Genomic DNA, 22,163 nt, shown 5'->3' on the forward strand with positions numbered 1-22,163 from the left:
GCCAGCTCTGAGCGGTCCTCGGGGGTGCCATGTTGCAGGAGGAGGTGCTCCTGATTAGGTGATCTTTTTCTTGTGTTTGTTTCGGGGAACAGGTACACGGTTGAAACACCCCAAAGTACAACATTTCCTTCTCTTGTCTTAAAAGATGGTTATCGGCGCATTAGGGATGCGCTAAGCACTTATTCCGTACTTCAGTCGTGACCGACTCTGCGGCCCTGTGGACTGCAGCACGCCAGGCCTCCCTGTCCCTCACCATCTCCCAGAATTTCTGCAAGTTCATGTCCATCGAATCAGTGATGCCACCCAACCGTCTCATCTCCTGTTGCCCTCTCCTGCCTTCGGTCTTTCCCAGCATCAGGGTCTTTTCCAGTAAGTCGGCTTTTCGCACCAGGTGGCCAGAGGACTTGACTTGTCGGAAGTGTAAATCACATCCTTCCTGTGGTGTGTGGACCGCACGGGCCGTGTAGACTTTAACCGTGTGGACCTTACCCCAGAGGCTGAGTGTAGTTTTGGGCTGTGGTTATGTTGCCAAATAAGTCTGGTGTCGATGATCGCCAGCCAAAGGATGCTGGCGTTTAGCTTTTTCTCGCCCTCTTTGGGTGCCCATCCAGCCAACGCCCTTTCTCTCCTAATTCCCTTTGAGAATCTCTCTAAAATTATAGTGCGCAATTTGAAGAGTCTCCTTCCTGCTGGGAGAGTTCAGAGGCCTGGGACCCCGCCTGGAGGGGAGGGGATATAAATGCTGACACACCCATGCTCAAGGCGCCTGCCTTTGTGGGATGCTGTTTATCTTGGTACAGCCCCTCCTGGCAGATTGTGGGACCGCTCTGATGTGCCAGATTTGCAGGCGTTTGCAGGAGGCTGGATTCTCTCCTGGAAGCAGTATGATTTGGTGGAAAGATGGAGGCAACTGAGAAGGCTGAGGCTGATTCTGCTTCTCCCTGATCAGGACCTAGGGAAGCCCTAGGTTTTAGGAGCCCTTTTTTTCTTGGCCATAAACTGACCTGCTCTTCTCACATTGCTTCCTTGGGTTGTTTCAGGACACCTGAGATCCTTGATCGCCCTTTGAAATTTACTCTACAAATGAAATGTTCATGTTTTGTCTGCCGAGGGTCATGTGCCAGCAACGCAAATACAAAATCACGATAATAACAATAGTAACTTTGGGCTGTTTTTCATCAGACATGAGCAATTAAAGAACATGAGTGTGTGTGTGTATCAGAAAGCATTTGTAGACACATTCCCATTTAAGGATGTACATAACTTCGTACAGTTGGTGTTCCGCCCAATTTTTTGTGATTTGACTCAGAAATGTGTGGTAGGGTTTTATGGAAGCGCCTGCCTACCTACTGGCGTTGGTTCATAGACTGCGATTTTGGTGGTCACGTGCACAGCTCCTGAGTCAGACTTAGGCAAGTTAGTTACCTTGCCTGAACGTTCACTTCCTCATCTGTAGGGCCGTGCTACTAGGCACCTCCCAGGTTTGTTGGCGGAACTGGATGAAATAATGCGCGTGGATGCTAGGTCGGCCCTCGGCTCCTGGTCAGTGCTTACGGTCCTGGCCATCACTGCTAGCCCTACGGCAGCTCGAGCGTGGGGGCTGGAGCCCCGAGTGTCGCGGTGGGCTGACATTTAGGCCAGCAAGGTCCTGAGTGAATTAAAATTTCCTGGGTATAAACTTCCCCCCGGTAATCAAGGGCTGGCTGTTTCTCCAAACCTTAATTAATCATGCGGCCTGGTCCGAGTGCCATTGGTAGGGGCCCCGGGGCGTCCCTGGGCAGCGCACCTCGCTTCCTCGAGTCTCCCCTCCCACGTGGGGAGATGGGATGCCAGCCGCCCGAGTCCTGCCTGAGCCCCAGCTCAGGACCAAGGAAGCGGCGGTCAGAGAGGCCTCCTGCGCCGTGAGGTGAGACGCCGGCCGTCCCCCCGCTTCTCCATCCGAGGCATTGTGATCTCCGAGGCGTCGTGATGGGGTGGCGCGGAACTCTCGGCGCGCTCTCCCCCGCGGTGTCTGCTCGGCTCTCGTGTCGCCTGTGTGACCGCCGGTTATTGCTGAGCCTCCCGAGCCTCTGGTTGACTGTCTCCAGGGCTGTGCTCTGAGTTCCCGACTTCGGGCCGCAGTGAGTTCGCAGCTGAGCTCAGAGGCGTCCAGAAACAGGTGCGCTGCCCCAGGCTGCCCCCATGGGCCTGGATGAATCTCCTAGGCCACTGTGCTTGCGGCCCCGGTGGATCCCCATGGTGACCCGGGCTCCCAGGTGACACGCTCACGCTCTCACCAAGATGTGCGACTTGCAGCAGAGACGTGCAGGCACGGAGGCTGGCACGTGTAGGACCACGTGAACACACGTGGTGTAGGACCTCCTGGGAACACAGTTTGTGAGAACGATGGGGTGACGAGAATGAGACAGTGATGAGGTTCAGGCTGTCACTTGCCTTTTAAATATAGCTGATCCTTGGCCAACAGGGGTTTGAACTGCAAGGGTCTACTCATGTGCAAGTTTTTTTCAATAAATATGTTGGAAAAAAAGTTGGAGATCTGTGAGCATTTGAAAAAACTCTCAGATGAACTGTATAGCCTAGGAATATCGGGAAAATTAAGAGACATACAAAATATGTGCTAATTGTATATGTGATTGGTAATTCTGGTCAACAGTAGACGATTGTGGTTGAGTTTGGGGGCATCAAGACTTACATAAGGGTTTTTGACTGTGTGTGAGGGGTAGGGGTCGGTGCCCTCTGCACCGGTCAAGTGCCTTGGTCAGTGGGCCTCGGGAGACCGTGCGGCCCGGAGGGGACATTGGGACACCAGGGAGCCGTGTGATTCCGTGTGGTTCCTAGGGCCCAGGTCAGCGAGTCTTCTGGGGGACTCTGTTCACTTGTGTTCTTCCTCAGCGTTAATCACAAGACCAGGTCCTTGTCTGACTCCGTCTCTCCTCCCCCTCTGCCTCGTGCTTGATCAACCCCCTGTTCCTGTGGACTCCGGATGAGCCAGCTCTTACCTGCAGTCGTCCTGGACGCCCTCTGCGCCCGGGACCCCGTGGGTTCTGTCCGTGTCTTGACGGCACCTGCAGTAATATCAGAGGAATCTTGAAGGGTCACGTGGTTATTATTGCGTCCCCTCCTGGGTCAGGGGTGGTTTTGGATTTTAAGTTCATAACTGATGCCCCCGCTCCAGCGGCCTTTGCAGTTGGGAGGCGTGTGTTAGAGTTTAGAGGCAGTGTGAAGGCAATTTCTCCTTCCAAGTGGGCCGAGTTGCTTACAGCAACTCACTGTGGTGAAAACCTGGAACTCTCCCCCCAGGCCCCTTCAGGACCACCAGGGGGAGAAGGGGCCACAGAGGATGAGATGGTTAGATAGCATCACTGACTCGGCGTGAATCTGAGCAAACTCCAGGAGGCCGTGAAGGACAGGGGAGCCTGGCATGCTGCAGTCCGTGGGGTTGCAAAGAGACACGACTCAGGGACTGAACAGCAAGGGAGAGTGGGTGTCTCATTGGTCCCAAGGCCAGCGGTCACTCTGCACAAAGCCCGCCAACCAATGACCAGCCCAGCATGCACTTTCTACTGAGCGGGTCTTTGCGATTGTTTCTTTAAAAATAAAAGACCGCAACCGTTAAGCTCCAGCCTAGTCCACAGACACCCGGTAACCGTAACTCTTACCTGGCTGGGCACATTCAACAACTTTTCGTTATGGAAATAAGGTGATCAAATTATATGTGCCTCTTCGATAAGATCATATTGGAACGTTTAAAAATAGATGAGTAACTGTGGACAGCCAGAAGATAAAGCGGCGCTCGTGGGCCAGTTGAAATGCAGCCAAGGGTGTCTCTGTCAGACCCACACGGGTCCTTGTCACCCTCCATAAACGTTATTGCACTAATTGTCATTTGCAGAGTTTGAATCCCTTTTTAAAAAGTAGAAGGAACAGGGAGAGTGCAGGTTCAGTCCAGAGCTGGCGCTGGCTCTCAGCTTCTCCTCTCTTCATAGCGTGTTTGTGAGAATTCTTTCCTGGGTCTTGAACTTTTAAAATAACCGAATTTTTGTTTCTGTCAGTGTATTGAATGGTGAATTTTATCTCCCCTCCTACCAACTGTAAGTCAGTTTGCTTTTTAAAATTGAAAAAAAAAAAAAAGGGCACGAAAAAGGCAACTTAATGTACGTTCTCCCATGTAGCCTCTCTGCAATTTACTTATGCAGTTTTAACTTTAAGGTGGTAGGTGTGATGCAAGCAATTGTTATTTTAAAAAAGGAATGTCTCCACGTTCCCAGCAGCTTTATCACATATCGTCCTTCCCTGTTGTATTAATACGTCAGGTGACAAACAGTCTTGTAAAGCTTCGTGTCTTTCTTTCTTTAATAAAGTTATTAGCAATTAAATGGTCACAGAGAGTCTGTTTATCCATAGACCCTCTCTGTGTGTGATGATGGGAAGATAGAAGGGTTTGATGCAAGAACATCTTTTGATTTTATTTGAATAGTTATTTTGCTCTTCGAAGTGTTACAGCATGGCTGGTGTTACAAGTATATAAGACCATCAGCGCCTCATATTTCCTGAGAGTCTGGGAGTGTATGAAACTTTTGTAAACTTCATGTGTCTGTATTCCTTCTCATCCCGCCTAGGTAATACTGTGATGTTTCAGAAGTGGAAGAAGAGTTGACCTTCATTTGCTAAAGGTCCCCAAAGGACAGATTGGTGAAATGAATTGGGAAAATCGCAAGATTTAGTTGGTTAAAAGCAGTGACTTTAAAGATGCCAGTTCTTTGACTTTCAGACTTGAGTATGAGGGGTGTGTGTGTGTGTGTGTGTGTGTGTGTGTGTGTGTGTGCGTGTGCGTGCGCGTGTTCCCTTTTCTTTATTAGAACTTCCCACTGGTGTGTTGGACAGGATTTATAAGCAAGTGTGTTTTAGGTGTTTGGGTAATCATCTTATTATTGATTGTTGTTAGCTGACTGGCTGTAGACTGCCTTTGGCAGTTGGAAACCAGTCACTTGGAGAGCACCAAAAATAACTCATTTCAGCCCAAACACTTAGCCAGCCTCCACGAGTTGATGTGCTTCCGAGTCACCCTCCGTTTGGCCTGCCCCAGCCCCCGTGGGAATCAGTGATGGGCTTGGAGGTCGGCATTGCAGTGAGTGGAGGAGAGAGTCCTGAAGGGCAGGGGCCGCCTTGAAGCCTTTTCCTGGTGCCTGGAAAGTTTCTTCCCCACCTGTGCCCCCTCTGTTCCCCCATCTCCATGGATGTTTGGGGAAGGGAGAGGGGTTTTCAGAGACAGACGAGAAACGCTTGTGAAAGAGCCTCCCCAGGGAACTCAGGTGTCTGAGTACGGCACACGTGACCTGTTCCTCTTGTGTTGCAGCTTCCCAGCTTTTAGACAACGTCTGTAAAATAATAGCAAGATGGTTGTGCGAGTGGAAGAGGTCTGTGGATCTGATACTCAGAAGCAGCCTTGTCAGCGAGTTGGAAATAGTCCGTGGCTGTGAGTCAGGGCCTCTGTGTCCAGCATTCCGCTCCCGCAAGCTAGGGTGGTGGTGCTGGGGCTGCCCTTCCCGCCTGCAAGACCCCTCCCCAGAGTGAAGCGAGACTGCGACCCACCGGGCCAGGGTCTTGAGAGAGACGCCTGTGTGGCCCAGCTGTGCCATTCCTCTTTCTCACCTTCCTTCTGCTTTTGAAAAACTAAGTGTTTAGGGAGCCAAGTGGGACATTTAAAACTGCAAGTCATTTGGGAAATCCAAATGTGTGTTTAAAGAAAAAAAAAAGCTTTCCTCTGGAGTAATTGTGTATTTCGTTATGGGAAATGACTGATGGTTTATCTAGAAAAAAAATGCCTCGCGATCAGCGTTGTCCTCTTTCTCTCCTCCCCTCTTTCAGGCACTGGCTGGTTCTTCAGGTCGTTTGCTTAATAGTTTTAAACTTTAACCACCCCACCCCACCCGCTGCCCGAAGCCTCTAGATTATAAATTACAGAACTTTAGGACAGGGGGGCTAGTAAGCATCTTGAAGTGGAATGGTGTCACTTGTTAGGATAACTTTTCTCGTTTTTTTCCGGAATCTCCCAAACTCCCTGGGATGTCCTTTGACGAGGAGGAGAACTAAACTGATGGAGCGCCTTTCTCACGCTGGCGGTGGTGTTAGGCGCGTTCTGCGTGTCATCACCTCTGAGCCCAGGGAGAGAGTAGCTTTACCCTAGTGTGTAGGTGCAGAGACTTCCCGCCGCAGCGGCCACATGGTTAGTTCCTGGTGCCGCCACAGCAGGCTGGCGGTGGAGTCAGGGTCCACACGAGCGGGCCCCTCCGTTGTACAGTTGCATTCTGGAATGCTCCCCCGGAGCCCGGCGTTGCCTCTTGCCCCCTCACCAGTCAGAATCTGCAAGGGGTGTGTGCCTCTCACCTGCCGGACCTCGCAAAGCCAGACCCTGTCCTGGGGCTCTGCTGGGAGAGGGACAGGAAGGCTGGGGGCTCCCAGGGGCACTGGGGGCTCCCGGGGCAGCCTGGGGGGGCGGGAGGGGGCGCTGAGCAGGGAGCCTGGCCCAGGGCGGGTCTCCGGGAGGAGCTGGGCTGACAGAGTGTGTGTGTGTGTGTACACCCCGTGTGTGTGTGTGTGTGTGTACCCCGTTGGCTGGCTTGTGCAGTCTTTTTTAGTTGTGTATTTCTTTTCAAAAATGGCTGCTGAGCTCTTTCTCCACGACAGTTGCCGTCGCAGGTGCTGGAGGCATAGAGGCGGCGAGCTGGGCAGGGCCGGTGCCCGTGGCCTGCAGCTGTGCGTTGCTGTCTTTTTCTGGAGGTTCTGCAAATCCTAAAACAAAATTGGACCCTGCCTTGTATCCTGCTTACAAGGGTTGTTAAATTGCTTGTTTCAAAATGAGGGATGAGGGACCGCCATTCCTTCGGGCCTCGGACTTTGGAGTGGGCATGTGACCCACTGAAGTCTGGGTCCGAGCCTCTGGTGTGATGCTGAGGAGGGGTTTGGTGGGAGTGGGGGCATCGGCGCCTGCCCCCCTCGTCTCTCCCCGAGGAGCCCGGCAGGACCCAGTTTGCGAGGAGGAGCCCAAAGGCAGGACCTGTCGGGGGTGACCCATGGGAGGTGGCCCGTGGGGGCTGCACAGGGCCCGGCGGGTGAGCTCGTCGTCCGCGGTGAGCCCACCTGGATGTTTCCAGGAGAGGACTTCACGTTTGTCTCCCAGACCTGGGGAAACATTCAGAGTGTTGGGCAGAAAGGTCACTTGATGGGAAGTGTCATCGTCAGGCGCCCCACCTGTAAAGCTCCAAGGGTCTTCAGGGCCGACCGTGTAGACCCTGTCGGTTTCGGTTTCCAGCCTGAGCCAGCACCCCCCGCCCCCACCAGAGAGCCTCCCCGCATCCAAGGCCAGCTCCTCCTGCTCATGGCAACTCTGCCCCACCCAGCTTCACCCCCTCAGTCAACCCTGCCCCGAGGGCAGCGTGCAGGGCAGGCCTTCCCCCAGAGGGTGGTAGGGCTACGCTCCAAAGGGCAGGGACCTCTCCTGGGCAGCACTGGACTGCCACACATGCCTGGCACCCAAGGGCATCGGTGCGCAAAGAAGCGACTCGAGACTCAGCAGGGCAGGCCTTCCTCAAGGTCTCATATCCCTCCTGGCATCATCCCAGTGCCCAGGTTTCTGCTTTGTTCTATTTTGAGCCTTTCACTTCCACCTCTACTATCAGACAGTGGAAAACAACCATATGTGATTTTTTTTCCCTCCCTTTGGATGAAATTTGCATTACCTCACAGTTTGGCAAGTTCTCTTCCGCTGGGGCAGGGCCTGCTGCTTCTGGAGCCTGGTGTCAAGGAGTGGTGCCTATTTAATATTTCACCTTTGTGATCATGAGAGCAGGCTTTGTTGAGCTTTTATTGTGTACCACGCACAGGATTATCTCATTAAATCCTTGCAACAGTCCTGTGAAGCAGTGTGATTACAGCCTTTCCATTTTATAGATGGGGAAACTGAAGCTCAGAGCAGTTAAGTCACTTGCCCAGGGCCACACAGCTGGCAAACCCAGCACAGGGCTTGCTCTCAAGTCTCCCTGACTCCAGTGTCTGTGCCAGAGGGGTTATGCGCAGCCCAACAACGCGTCCTTCTCCCGCGCAGTAGGCTCCCCTGCTGCCGTGAGTGTCCAGACTGCCTCCCGCCCCTCCCTGCAGAGCTCGCGGCTTAGATCTCGGCTGGCAACCCCTCCCCACCTGATCCCCCAGAACGCAGCCCAACTCTCTTAGCCTGGGAAGACCCCCTTTCCTGGTTTTTGGTCCCTAAACTTGTAGGAGCTTTTGAGTCTGACCCTGGGGTTCCAGGGCAGAGCTGCAGGGAGGCAGCAACCACCCGTGGCCTGTTCTGTGAACTAAATGTCCCAGAAGCACAGCTGTGCCTGGGGTCGCTGCCGTCCTGCAGTGGCGGAGGTGAGTAGTTGCGACAGAGACTGCCTGCCTACGAGGACTGAAATGCTTATTTTGATCCTTTAAGAAAATGTTTACTAGTGCTGGCTGCAGAGGGATCCACTGACGGGAAGCCTCTAAAACCAGACCACCTCCAGCCCCCCTTTCTGTGTCCAATCTTTGTGACCTTTGTGAAGGTCAGGGGCAGTTCGGTGACAGTGGAAGGAAGAGTGGAGCGTGTCCTCAGTCAGCAGCCCTTCACCCGTGGACGTCTCAGAGGCTCTGTTCACACAGGTCCTCTCCCCTGAGTCGCCCCAGCCCCATCCCATCCCAGTCTCTGACCTACTTACTCGAATCAAGCCTTTATTTGTCTCTCTCCTTCACCTGCCACGTCTCATCCATCACCGGGTCTTGCTGCTTCTCCCGAGGACTCCCTGAAGCCGCCCTCGCTGCCCTCCCCCATCGCTGCTGCATTGGGCTGGGCGAGCCGTCGGGCCTTCCCCGCCCCTTCCCGGACCCCTCTGCTTCCTTCTGATCCTCACACACAGCGCGGGCGGGTCTCCCAACCCACCGCCCTCTGCCCCCTCACAGCGGGCGTCGCGGTCTGTCCAGCTCTATTTCCTGCCTTCTGCCCCTGCAGGATCCCCGCTTCAAGAGAGCGGTGGCCTCTTGGTGTTGTCTTTGGTAACGTACCCCATGGTGCCTGGCTCGCAGTGGGTACCATACGGGTGAGGGAGCGGAGGGCAGTGGGCGGTGCAGGGAACACCCACGGAACTGGCACTTCTGAAGCATCCAGAGGAGTTGTTTGGGCCCGACCTGTGCACACTGACATATTTAAAATGGGTAGCCAACAAGGACCTACCGTATAGTGCAGGGAACTCTGCTCCACATTGTATGCCCACCTGACTGAGAAAAGCGTCTGACAGAGGCGCGTGCAGACGCATGCCTGAGTCGCTGTACTGTACCCCTGAGCCGAGCACAGCACTGTCCATCAGCAGTGCTCCGATATAAAGCTGAAACCCTGAGCCAAGCACAGCACTGTCCATCAGCCGTGCTCCGATATAAAGCTGAAACCCTGAGCCGAGCGCAGCACTGCCCATCAGCCGTGCTCTGATATAAAGCTGAAAGTTCACGCAAGGGGACTGTCTCAGATCCACCACACACGGGCATGCAGCGCCTCTGCGGGTCTTGCCTCTTTGGCCCCATCCCCAGCACGGCCTCTCCCCCTGTGGCTGCCGCGTGTGGGGAGGAGGAGGGCTTTCCCCCTCAAAGTGATGCGAAGAAAACGGAAACCCTCCTTCTACACAATGTTCCCCACCCTCTTTGGACCCAGAGCCCAGTAAGCGTGCATGCTGAGTTGCTTCCGTCGTGTCTGACTCTTTGCCCGCCAGGCTCCTCTGTCCATTCTCCAGGCAAGAACACTGCAATGGGCTGCTGTGCCCTCCTCCAGGGCATCTCCTGACCCCGGGATCGAGCCCGCATCTGGATCGGCAGGCGGGTTCCCTACCGCTACTGCCACCTGGGAAGCCCGATTAATGTAACTGCACGTCCGATTAACGCAGCGTGGCCCACAGTTTGTAAACCATGTTTAAAGTATGGTCCTTACCTCACTGATGCACAGCCTAGTGACTTTGGGCAGCCTGATCTGTGCGGGTATGCTGAGCGGGATACGGGGGAGACGTGGGCTCCCGGGGGCGGTGCTGGGCCCTGACCTCCAGGGAAAAACGGGTCGTTTCTTGAAGTCAGGTTGAAGATTTAACTGATGTTTTCCTTCTCTCTCTCCTGTTTTTAACCTTTCTCACTAATCAGTTCTTTCTGCAATATCGGTTCTCCTGCTTTGCTGTTATGTGCTGATGTTTTTATTGCTAACAAGGGACTGTCTGTCTGTTAATTCTCCAGGTGCTTTATAATTAAACCAATTTGGCTTCTTCCATATGTTTTTACTCCTTTTTTCCTTTTACTTTGCACATTAGTTTTCTCAAACTATGTGTGTATGTGTTTGTGTGCATAAGAAAGCCCTTCCTTGACAGACTTTTTTTGGTCTTAAATATATATTTTATATGAAATATATATCATATATATACATGTTTTATAGATATTTATATTTATTTAAATAGCTGTCTGGGGAGGCCTTACAAATAGCTGTGAAAAGAAGAGAGGCGAAAAGCAAAGGAGAAAAGGAAAGATATAAGCATCTGAATGCAGAGTTCCAAAGAATAGCAAGAAGAGATAAGAAAGCCTTCCTCAGCGATCAATGCAAAGAAATAGAGGAAAACAACAGAATGGGAAAGACTAGAGATCTCTTCAAGAAAATTAGAGATACCAAGGGAACATTTCATGCAAAGATGGGCTTGATAAAGGACAGAAATGGTATGGACCTAACAGAAGGAGAAGATATTAAGAAGAGGTGGCAAGAATAGACAGAAGAACTGTACAAAAAAGATCTTCACGATCCAGATAATCACGATGGTGTGATCACTCACCTAGAGCCAGACATCCTGGAATGAAGTCAAGTGGGTCTTAGGAAGCATCACTATGAACAAAGCTAGTGGAGGTGATGGAATTCCAGTTGAGCTATTTCAAATCCTGAAAGATGATGCTGTGAAAGTGCTGCACTCAATATGCCAGGAAGTTTGGAAAACTCAGCAGTGGCCACAGGACTGGAAAAGGTCCGTTTTCATTCCAATCCCAAAGAAAGGCAATGCCAAAGAATGCTCAAACTACTGCACAATTGCACTCATCTCACAGGCTAGTAAAGTAATGCTCAAAATTCTCCAAGCCAGGCTTCAGCAGTATGTGAACTGTGAACTCCCTGATGTTCATGCTGGTTTTAGAAAAGGCAGAGGAACCAGAGATCAAATTGCCAACATCTGCTGGATCATGGAAAAAGCAAGAGAGTTCTAGAAAAACATCTATTTCTGCTTTATTGACTATGCCAAAGCCTTTGACTGTGTAGATCACAATAAACTGGAAAATTCTGAAAGAGATGGGAATACCAGACCACCTAACCTGCCTCTTGAGAAATCTGTATTCAGATCAGGAAGCAACAGTTAGAACTGGACATGGAACAACAGACTGGTTCCATATAGGAAAAGGAGTCCATCAAGGCTGTATATTGTCACCCTGCTTATTTAACTTCTATGCAGAGTACATCATGAGAAACGCTGGGCTGGAAGAAGCACAAGCTGGAATCAAGATTGCCGGGATAAATATCAATCACCTCAGATATGCAGATGACACCACCCTTATGAGAGAAAGTGAAGAGGAACTAAAAAGCCTCTTGATGAAAGTGAAAGAGGAGAGTGAAGAGGTTGGCTTAAAGCTCAACATTCAGAAAACTAAGATCATGGCATCCAGTCCCATCACTCATGGGAAATAGATGGGAAAACAGTGGAAACAGTGTCAGAGTTTATTTTGGGGGGCTCTAAAATCACTGCAGATGGTGACTGCAGCCATGAAATTCAAAGACACTTATTCCTTGGAAGAAAAGTTATGACCAACCTAGATAGTATATTCAAAAGCAGAGACATTATTTTGCTGACTAAGGTCCGTCTAGTCAAGGCTATGGTTTTTCCTGTGGTCATGTATGGATGTGAGAGTTGGACTGTGAAGAAAGCTGAGCGCTGAAGAATTGATGCTTTTGAACTGTGGTGTTGGAGAAGACTCTTGAGAGTCCCTTGGACTGCAAGGAGATCCAACCAGTCCATTCTGAAGGAGAATTTCTTTGGAAGGAATTTCTTAGGAAGGAATGATGCTAAAGCTGAAACTCCAGTACTTTGGCCACCTCATGCGAAGAGTTGACTCATTGGAAAAGACTCTGATGCTGGGAGGGATTGGGGGCAGGAGGAGAAAGGGACGACCGAGGATGAGATGTCTGGATGGCATCATGGACTCGATGGACGTGAGTCTGAGTGAACTCTGGGAGTTGGTGATGGACAGGGAGGCCTGGCGTGCTGCGATTCATGGGGTCGCAAAGAGTCGGACACCACTGAGCGACTGAACTGATATTTATTTATGTTATAAATAATATTGATATTTATAAATATCAATATAAATATGTTGCTGCTACTGTGCTCAATTGTATCCAACTCTGTGCGACCCCACGGGCTGTAGCCCACCAGGCTCCTCTGTCCGTGGAATTCTCCAGACAGGAATCCTGGAGTGGGTCACCGTTTCCTGCTCCAGGGGATCTTCCCGATCCAGGGATTGAGCCCACGTCTCTTGCCTCTGCTGCACTGGCAGGCAGATTCTTTACTGCTGTAAATATAAATATATTTATAAATACAAATATTTTTAAAGATGTAAATGGACTTATGAATAGAGATCTTTCTTCCCTTATTGTTCTGAATTCCTTAACATTTAATGGTACACCATCCTCTGTTATGATTTAAAAAAAATCCATATTCTTAAGATGAGATGCATATAATTCTAAAAACTCTGACCCTCAAACTTACTACACAACTCTAATCAAATTACATCCTTTTCTCTCCTGTGAGGGGCATTAAATGTAATTTTTCCGGGCTGAATAAACTTGAGCATTCTCTGCTCTGCATATTTCTGTGTTAAAAATTTTCAAGTCAACCTTTTTACTATTCTGAGCTGTTACATGAGACCAAGGAGAATGCTTGCAAATCAGACGTGGGGCCAGTCTCTCCCGGCTCCTGCCAAGCGCTGCCTGCGGCTCTCTCTGGTGGAAAAGCACTGGAGGGGTTCGAGGTTCCTCAGCATCCCTGTGGGTGTGTCCTGAAGACGCTTTTTAGGCTTATTTCTTTTCTCTCTGAAAATTCTGTGTATAAGATATTAAAATCAGCGTCTGGTCTGTAGCAATCCATCCCCGTTCCCAGCCCGCTCACTGTAAGATGCAGAACTGATCAACGTAGGGACTGGGACGGCCCCACGAGCAGGCCTGCAGCGAACAGATGCTGTGAACACGTGCTGTGAGCAAGCTTGGAGGTGAACCTTAGCCTGATGACCACTGTGCAGAGGCCTGGGCAAAAGGAGGCTTCTGGTGGGGGTCAGACTGGCCTCCAGATCAGAGACAGGTAACAAGGAGTGAGGGGTGATGAAGTGAAAGAGGTCTTAGAAAGTGGGAAGGCTCTCCAGAGGGCCCTTGCTGAGCCCCGTGCAAAGGCATGGGGCAGACTGCTGCTTGGTCCGGCGGCGCCATCCGCTTCCTCCATTGGACCTTGGTGCTTCCTTCATCTTGGGAAAATCAGATACGGGAAGCATTGTCCGGCGGCTTCACCTCTGTGCTTCTGTTCAGAAAGAGAATTGTCCTTGGCCCCTTCCACCGTTCACTGAGCGCCTTTACCTTCTCCGCTGTCCCAGTCCTGTCTGCCCTCCTAGGCCCCACAGCAGTCTCTCGGGGAGGGGGCGGTCTTTATTTTGCCAGTAAGGAAGCCAGGACTTTCTCGGGGCCCTTATTTGCCCAAGGCCACGCAGGAAGCACCTAGCCTTAGGACTGTGTTCTGACTAAAGCTCCTCCGGCCTCTGGTACCTGGATGGCTTACCTTGTGGACCGCCTCTCCCACCCCAGTCCTGCGGTGTTTTTCCCTTTTTCTTTTGGTAAATGATAGTGTAGTATAATCCACAAGATACTAAGGGTCAGAGAAACCGCATTCTTGGCTCTTTGTTATTTCCCTTCCTTTGTCATATTTCTGTTCCCTGTAAGATTAAACAGCTCCACCCTGAAAACCACCTTGATGAAAACAAAAGCTCCCATGTGGTTCCCAGAACCGAGATAATCTCCCTGCAGAAATGTCTGGGTTGCAAGTGGGCCCTGGCCCTCCAGCCAGCGGTCCCGGGCCTTGTCTTCAAGGGGATCAGAAAGGCAGGCCCCTGCTCTACAGCTTGTTTGCTGAGGACAGGATGGAGGGGCCAGGTGTGGTCTTTTGGTGGCCTGCCTGCTTTACCCGGGAAGTGTCATTACTCAGAAGTGAACTCTTCTGGGCTTGAAAATGTGTGCATGAAAGGGAAGGGCCACGTAAGGACACTGAATTTTCCAAAGTTGAAATCATTCATGTCTTTAAACATCCGACTGATTAAACTGGGGACTTTGGTGTTTAGCCCAGGCAGGTTGGCCCAACTGGGACAGTGTGTGGGGGGGGAGGAGGGGTGGTGTGTCAGGCCTGCAACTGTGATGAGGGTGATCGGAGGATTGCGCCCCTGACCTTGCCTTTGAGCAACTCCCTGGGCTCAGCGCACTGGTGCTGTTGAGCGTAAAGAACTTGAATGGGTTCTGCGACTATGTTGGTAAGTAAACTGTTCGGTTTGATGCCTGAACTACACATTTTGTAAAGTTCTTTAAAGATTTTGGGAATAACTTATTTTTAGTTCTCCTTCTAAGGGATTTTCTTGGGCTTTTTTTGCTCCTGCCTAATAGCTAAACGATTTTCTTGTTTGCTTTCTACATCTTTCTGTAGTACAATAGTTGTGAAAATTAGAGGGTCCGTTGGCTGGAACCGTGGGGCGGGTGTGAGTTTATATAATTTGACTTCTTTTCTCTCCAAATCAGTAAACATTTACACATGACCTTATCAAACAGCTTGGGTACATTTGGTCACTTGAAAGGGGAGCAGCCAGTTCCAGCGGGTAATAGAGGCAGGGCTTCCGTGCGTTTTTATAAGATGCTGGGCTCAGAACGCAAGCCTTGAACTGAGAGTGGGCCTCAGACTAAGTCCTTTGCTTTCTGTGGAACCAGTTTGAGAAGAGTTGGATTTTTATAACGTTTTTGACTTCTGAAGATTGAGGTCTGGATCCAGAACTGAGGAATCCAAAAAAACAAACACTGGATTCTGGCTAAAGGCTGACTACTGCTGCCTGAGGTCTTTTTGTCTCCTGGGCACAGTCATTACAGAATTCCATCTGAAGGTTAAACGTCATTCTTTTGTAAGCAGGAAGAAAACAAGTGGATTACTTTTCTGTTTTTGTCAAGTGGCAGCAATGTAATATGGTTTGAAAACCTAGCTCTTGAATTTTCAAAGCGGAAATGGAGTTTTAAGAGTGTTTCTACCCTCTGTTTTTCCCTCAACCCTTGATAGCTGACAAATTTGAAACTCACTTTTTTAAAGAGAATACATGTTTTTCAAAGTTGACACTGAAAAACAATAAGGTAACTGAGGGTTTTGGTATGTAGGGTATGAAAATGACAATATTGTGGTAGCAACCTCCCCTGGAAATAACATATTCATTTTGTCAGACTTAATGTGAGTACACGGAAGCGCATGCATGGTGTTTAAAGGTCAGGAGTACTGCAGCTGAGGTTGGCAGACAGCGAACAAAGAAGTAAGAGGCTTTAAAAACATAAGTTACTCTGATGGGAGCCATGCACCTGCCGGTGCTGTGCTTAGTTGCCCAGTGGTGTCTGACTCTGCAACCCCGTGGGCTGCAGCCCGCCAGGCTCCTCTGTCCATGGGGTTCTCCAGGCAAGAATCCTGGAGTGGGCTGCCATGCCCTCCTCCAGGGGATCTTCCCCACCCCGGGATCGAACCCAGGTTTCCTGCGGTGCAAGCGGGTTCGTTACCATCTGAGCTCCCGGGGAAGCCCACATCTGCTTACCACACACTAGTTGCTGTCTCTGTATTAATAACTTTTTTACTTTGACTTTCTTTGCAGAGCATCGGGAAAGGGTCATTGTGGTGCATAGACCCAGAGTATAGACAAAATCTAATTCAGGCTTTGAAAAAGACACCTTATCACCCACACTCAAATGTGTTCAACACACCTCCCGCCTCTCCTCAGGCATATCAAAGGTAAGCCGTTCAGACTTTTCTTTTTTCAAGTTCCTTTTGTTTGTTTTTTTTGTTTTGTTTTTTGGTCTACTGAAGTTGTATTATTTTGGCAGAGACAGGCACTGAAACTAATAGGCTCTGTGACTTTAAAAATAACTAGGAAATGAGAAAGAAGTTAAGTGTTCTTGGAGGCATTAACCGTTGTTGTCTTTTCTGCAAACCTTACCGCGTCTGCTGCTTGGGAGGAACGCGTCTCCTGGAAGGCTCCATGGTGGGTGAAATAACGTTTGCACAGGAAAGTTGACCGCCTCGACGTCTGAGCACGGGGTGGTTTGTAGGGGTGGGCGTCCAGGAATGAGCTGGGTGCGCGGCCTCTGCCTCCCGTCCGCTGAGGGAGAGTCTGCAGGTGCTGGAGGGAAGGGCGCCCTGAGTTGTTGCCATTCCCGTCTCCATGTGGACGGTGCTCCAGGGCGATAGCTTTGTTTTGGTTCCGCGGTGTTTGCCTCTTCTGGGAAAACAGCAAAGGGCTGTAGAGACTTGGATTGCTCCTCGCATGCCCCTTTGTTTTCAGACACTGAGGTCACGGTGCCCTTTCTACAGAGAGAGAATAGGAGGGGAGGTTATGCGACTTGTCACTTAAAAAAAAAATTGGCTAATGTTAGAGTCTATAAGTAGCCATATAACATGGAGCCAGTTTTTACAATGGGTCTTCTCTTGCCTAGTGCTCGGATTAGACGTCTGTCCCTCAGTACTGCTGAAAAAGTGTTTTTTGTTTTTTCTTCAACGTGTAGAGATCTTTCGCTTGTCACCACCCAGTTGGGAGACTTGAGCCTCGGGCTCCGCGTTTGTACCAGGGAGGAGCGGCGTGAATTCGTAGATGGCTGTGGTTTCACAGCCAGCGTTGTTACAGACTCTTTCGCGGGACTGAGGGACCACAGAGTGGTCCCGGGAAACAGCCTTGATGAGGTTCTTATGCATCCCGGTTGAGAAGCATTCCATCACAGGCCCTGGACAGTCAGTCTTCAGCAAGAGATGGAGAGGAACAGCTGGGCCCTCTGAGAAGACTGCTGTATGTCTGCCTTTGCTAGGCGATTAGCGTGATGGTAGCCATGGCAACTGCAGCGTCTCCATAGTAACGCGTAGCTGAGACAGGTGCAGTTGCATCACAAGGCTGTTTGTTGCCTGGCGAAAGGACAGGCCATTAGTACTTAGATATACGCTGTTGCCTTAGAAACAAATAACCCTACACAGAAACTACAGTTGGTTTGAAAGATTTGGGGGGAAGAAAAAAGGTTGTAGCAGCTTTTGTCTATGTTCATGAAAATCAGTGGAAGCATACTTTATTGGAAATGACAACTTGAGGTCATGTAGCTGTAGGAGATGAAATGGGATTTTCCAAACCAGCCCAGCCAACACTGTAGAAATGTCCAGAAGGGCAGAGCCATATGCTTGGTTTTTTTCCTTGTGGCCATAGCCACTCCTAAAATGGAGGAAACTGGGATTGGAGTGGAGACTGGCCTGATGCACAAAGGTTCGTGGGGGAGGGGATGGCCCTCATTATTGGAATAAGTCCCAGATTCTCATTCTTTTGTCATTCTGCTCCCCTCACCCTCCAAACCCCCACAGCAAACCCTTCACTTTGCTCCCAGTTTGCACCTCGGAAGTATTTCATATCCTTTTGCTTCTAAGAAGTTAAGAACATCAGTGTTATTCTCTGGGTCATATCGTTGGTTCATTTAGACCAGTATTTTGTTGCCAAATGCGACCTCAGGGGAAGCACAGTAATTATTGAATAATTTGAAGGATTATGGTAGAGCTCTAGGGGTCACAAAAGGAATGCACCCTCGGGAGAGAGGCTTTACCTGCTGGCCTGCGCTTAATGACTTCATTTGACTTTTTAACATAGGCGTAAAAACGCAGACCAACTGGAATTGTGTGATGAAGATAATTTCCAAACAAAAACGGGCGAGATCCCCATCCGTCCCATCCAGTTCCTCTTCTCCCACATAACTGAGGGGGAAACGTTTCCATCTTTACCCAGGCCAGGGCTTAGATTTCAGCTTCATAAAGGTTCCCAGCTGTGGGGTCAGAAGACATACAAGGTTCTAGCCTGCCTCTTCCCTGTCTTAACTCTGTAAGAACAAGTCACTTTCTCTTTCCCGGGGACTGCGGTCCCTTCATCTGAAAGCTTAGAGCTGGCTTCGCTGTCCTCTAGTGTGGAAAGTTGTACTAAGGGTCCAAAGTGCTAGATGGTTGGACAACATCTGTGCAGCTGACAGAGATGTGTTCGGTTCCATTTTAAAGCCTTCAGGCCACTGGCAGACGTGACGTAGGGAAGATGGAAGAGGGACAGAGTGAGTCATTAAACAGGGGCCCCGCACGATGGCCTGACACAGTCTGGCTGGGTCCACTGTAGCGCAGGGGGCCGTCCACCCCGCAGGACTGCTGCGCGGGGCCTGGCAAGCTCCTGGATTGCACGGAGCTGGTCCTTAGCATCCGAGGTGGGGGTTGTGCTGGATGGGCGGCTCCTGCTGGGATGCGGAGGTGCGCTGGGCAAGGAGCACTCCAAGCAAGCAGCAGGTGGCTGGAGGCTGCAGGGAACAGGAGCTTCTGAACACTGCCCCCACACCTCGCCCTCGTCCAGAGGGAGTGCCGAGCGTTGCCGCGCTGAGCCGTGTGCCCCTGCTTGCCAGCGCCCACTCTCGGATGCCTGTGAGAAGCGTCGCCCTGACCCCTGCCTTCGTCGTCAGGGTGTCGTGCCTGCCCCTCCTGTGTGCTGTGTCTGCGTCTCCCTTGTATGTAAGGACGTCGGTTACCCTGGATTCGGGGATGCCCTTTTCAGTACGGTGCAAACGTTAATCTCCGATGGCTCTATTCCCAAATAGGGTCACATTTTACGGTGCTCGGAGCCCCCAATGTGAGACTCTTCTGTGCGGTGGGGGTTGAATACACAGATCGCCCCCTAACAGCTCTTAAGTAAGGCATCTCACTGATAAAAATACGGAAAAGCAGAAAGTTAAGGAAGTGATCAGAAAACAAGGATGTCATAGGTCTACCCGAATTTGCCCCAGTGGCCAAAGCTGAGACAATTCGAACCACAATAGCATAGCATTGGGGTTTTAACTGCAGATATAAACTCCGTATCCATGAATCCACACTGATATAAATAAATCCTCAAATAAATAAACGAGTTCAGTTCAGTTCAGTTCAGTTGCTCAGTCGTGTCCAACTCTTTGCGACCCCATGAATCGCAGCACGCCAGGCCTCCCTGTCCATCACCAACTCCCGGAGTTCACTTAGACTCACGTCCATCGAGTCTGTGATGCTATCCAGCCATCTCATCCTCGGTCGTCCCCTTCTCCTCCTGCCCCCAATCCCTCCCAGCATCAGAGTCTTTTCCAATGAGTCAACTCTTCGCATGAAGTGGCCAAAGTACTGGAGTTTCAGCTTCAGCATCATTCCCTCCAAAGAAATCCTAGGACTGATCTCCTTTAGAACGGACTGGTTGGATGTCCTTGCAGTCCAAGGGACTCTCCAGAGTCTTCTCCAACACCACAGTTCAAAAGCATCAATTCTTCAGCGCTCAGCTTTCTTCACAGACCAACTCTCACATCCATACATGACCACTGGAAAAACCATAGCCTTGACTAGACAGACCTTTGTTGGCAAAGTAATGTTTCTGCTTTTGAATATACTATCTAGGTTGGTCATAACTTTTCTTCCAAGGAATAAGTGTCTTTTAATTTCATGGCTGCAGTCACCATCTGCAGTGATTTTGGAGCCCGAAAATATAAAGTCTGACACTGTTTCCACTGTTTCCCCATCTATTTCCCATGAAGTGATGAGACCGGATGCCATGATCTTCATTTTCTGAATGTTGAGCTTGAAGCCAGCTTTTTCACTCTCCTCTTTCACTTTCATCAAGAGGCTTTTTAGCTCCTCTTCACTTTCTGCCATAAGGGTGGTGTCATCTACATATCTGAGGTTATTGATATTTCTCCCGGCAATCTTGATTCCAGCTTGTGCTTCTCCCAGCCCAGAGTTTCTCATGATGTACTCTGCATAGAAGTTAAATAAGCAGGGTGACAATATACAGCCTTGATGGACTCCTTTTCCTATTTGGAACCAGTCTGTTGTTCCACGGCCAGTTCTAACTGTTGCTTCCTGACCTGCATATAGGTTTCTCAAGAGGCAGGTCAGGTGGTCTGGTATTTCCATCTCTTTCAGAATTTTCCACAGTTTATTGTGATCCACACAGTCAAAGGATTTGAAATAGTCAATAAGGCAGAAGTAGATGCTTTTTTGGAACTCTTTTGCTTTTTCCATGATCCAGCGGATGTTGGCAATTTGATCTCTGGTTTCTCTGCCTTTTCTAAAACCAGCTTGAACATCTGGAATTTCACGGTTCCCGTATTGCTGAAGTTTGGCTTGGAGAATTTTGAGCATTACTTTACTAGCGTGTGCTGTTGCTGCTAAGTGGCTTCAGTTGTGTCCGACTCTGTGCGACCCCACAGCCGGCCTCCCAGCAGGCTCCTCTGTCCCTGGGATTCTCCAGGCAAGAACACTGGAGTGGGTTGCCATTTCCTTCTCCAGTGCATGAAAGTGAAAAGTGAAAGTGAAGGCGCTCAGTTGTGTCCAACTCTTAGTGACCTCATGGACTGCAGCCTACCAGGCTCCTCCGTCCATGGTATTTTCCAGGCAAGAGGACTGGAGTGGGGGCCATTGCCTTCTCCGTGTGAGATGAGTGCAATTGTGCGGTAGTTTGAGCATTCTTTGGCGTTGCCTTTCTTTGGGATTGGAATGAAAACTGACCTTTTCCAGTCCTGTGGCCACTGCTGAGTTTTCCAAATTTGCTGGCATACTGAGTGCAGCACTTTCACAGCATCATCTTTCAGGTTTTGAAACAGCTCAACTGGAATTCCATCACCTCCACTAGTTTTGTTCGTAGTGATGCTTTCTAAGGCCCACTTCACTTCACATTCCAGGATGTCTGGCTTTAGGTGAGTGATCACACCATCGTGATTATCTGGGTGGTGAAGATCTTTTTTGTACAGTTCTTCTGTGTATTCTTGCCACCTTTTCTTAATATCTTCTGCTTCTGTTAGGTCCATACCCTTTCTGTCCTTTATTGAGCCCATCTTTGCATGAAATGTTCCCTTGGTATCTCTAATTTTCTTGAAGAGATCTCTAGTCTTTCCCATTCTGTTGTTTTCCTCTATTTCTTTGCATTGATTGCTGAGGAAGGCTTTCTTATCTCTTCTTGCTATTCTTATGAGAGTAGAGACAAATTTCCCTTATGGAAGAATTGTAAATAATTTATGTAGATATTTGTCTGTTCAAGGAATTGGGAGTTTGACTCCCTACCTTTTGAGTGGCTGCCCTTGATGACTTACTTCCAAAGAGCAGTGCATGGAAATGGTGGTGAGAAAGCCTGGCAGTTGCTACCCCGGCTAGGTGATGAAAGCTAACGCCATCTGTGATGTGAAGCTGACTACCTGTACCTTTCATACAATGTCGACAAATTGTCGCTCCACCTTTGTTGTCCCCCTCCTCAGAGCCCATAACGCCAGTGTAATCTGAGAAAGATACCAGGCAGGGTTTTGTCCTGAAGGGGGAGGGAGTGGAGACATTCTTCAAAATACCCGATCAGCTGGCTTCACAGCTGTCAGCCATCGAAAACAAGGAAAGTCTGAGAAAAGCTGCTACAGGTCAGAGGAGGCCACGAAGACATGGGATCTCCTGGATAGGTTCCTGGGCTTCCCAGGGGGCACAGGTGGTAAAGAAACTCCTGCCGATGCAGGAGACTTAAGAGACCTGGGTTCGATCCCTGGGTCAGGAAGATACTCTGGAGGAGGGCATGGCAACCCACTCCAGTTTTCTTGCCTGGAGAATTCCATGGGAGAGGAACCTGGCGGGCTACAGTCCACAGAGTCAGAAAGAGTTGGGGATTGCTAAGGATAGTTTCCTGGAACAGGAAGAAAAAGGCATTAGGGTAAAACTAGTTAAATAGGAATAATGTGTGCAGTTCAGGCGCTCAGTCGTGTCCGA

At 50.0% G+C, this 22,163-nt stretch overlaps 1 protein-coding gene across 6 annotated transcripts in view; it reads left to right on the plus strand.

Annotated features, from left to right (window-relative positions):
• FOXN3 (forkhead box N3) overlaps positions 1 to 22,163 on the plus strand; it is a 440,728-nt gene that overhangs the window by 231,307 nt on the left and 187,258 nt on the right. For all 6 annotated transcript variants that reach the window (XM_040227481.1, XM_040227484.1, XM_040227485.1 and 3 more), the window contains one exon: positions 16,000 to 16,136. In XM_040227481.1, the coding sequence (XP_040083415.1) occupies positions 16,000 to 16,136 (137 nt within the window). The remainder of the gene's footprint in view (positions 1 to 15,999; positions 16,137 to 22,163) is intronic.

This window comes from Oryx dammah, unplaced genomic scaffold (assembly GCF_014754425.2).
Source record: "Oryx dammah isolate SB20612 unplaced genomic scaffold, SCBI_Odam_1.1 HiC_scaffold_26, whole genome shotgun sequence".
Lineage (NCBI taxonomy): Eukaryota > Metazoa > Chordata > Mammalia > Artiodactyla > Bovidae > Oryx > Oryx dammah.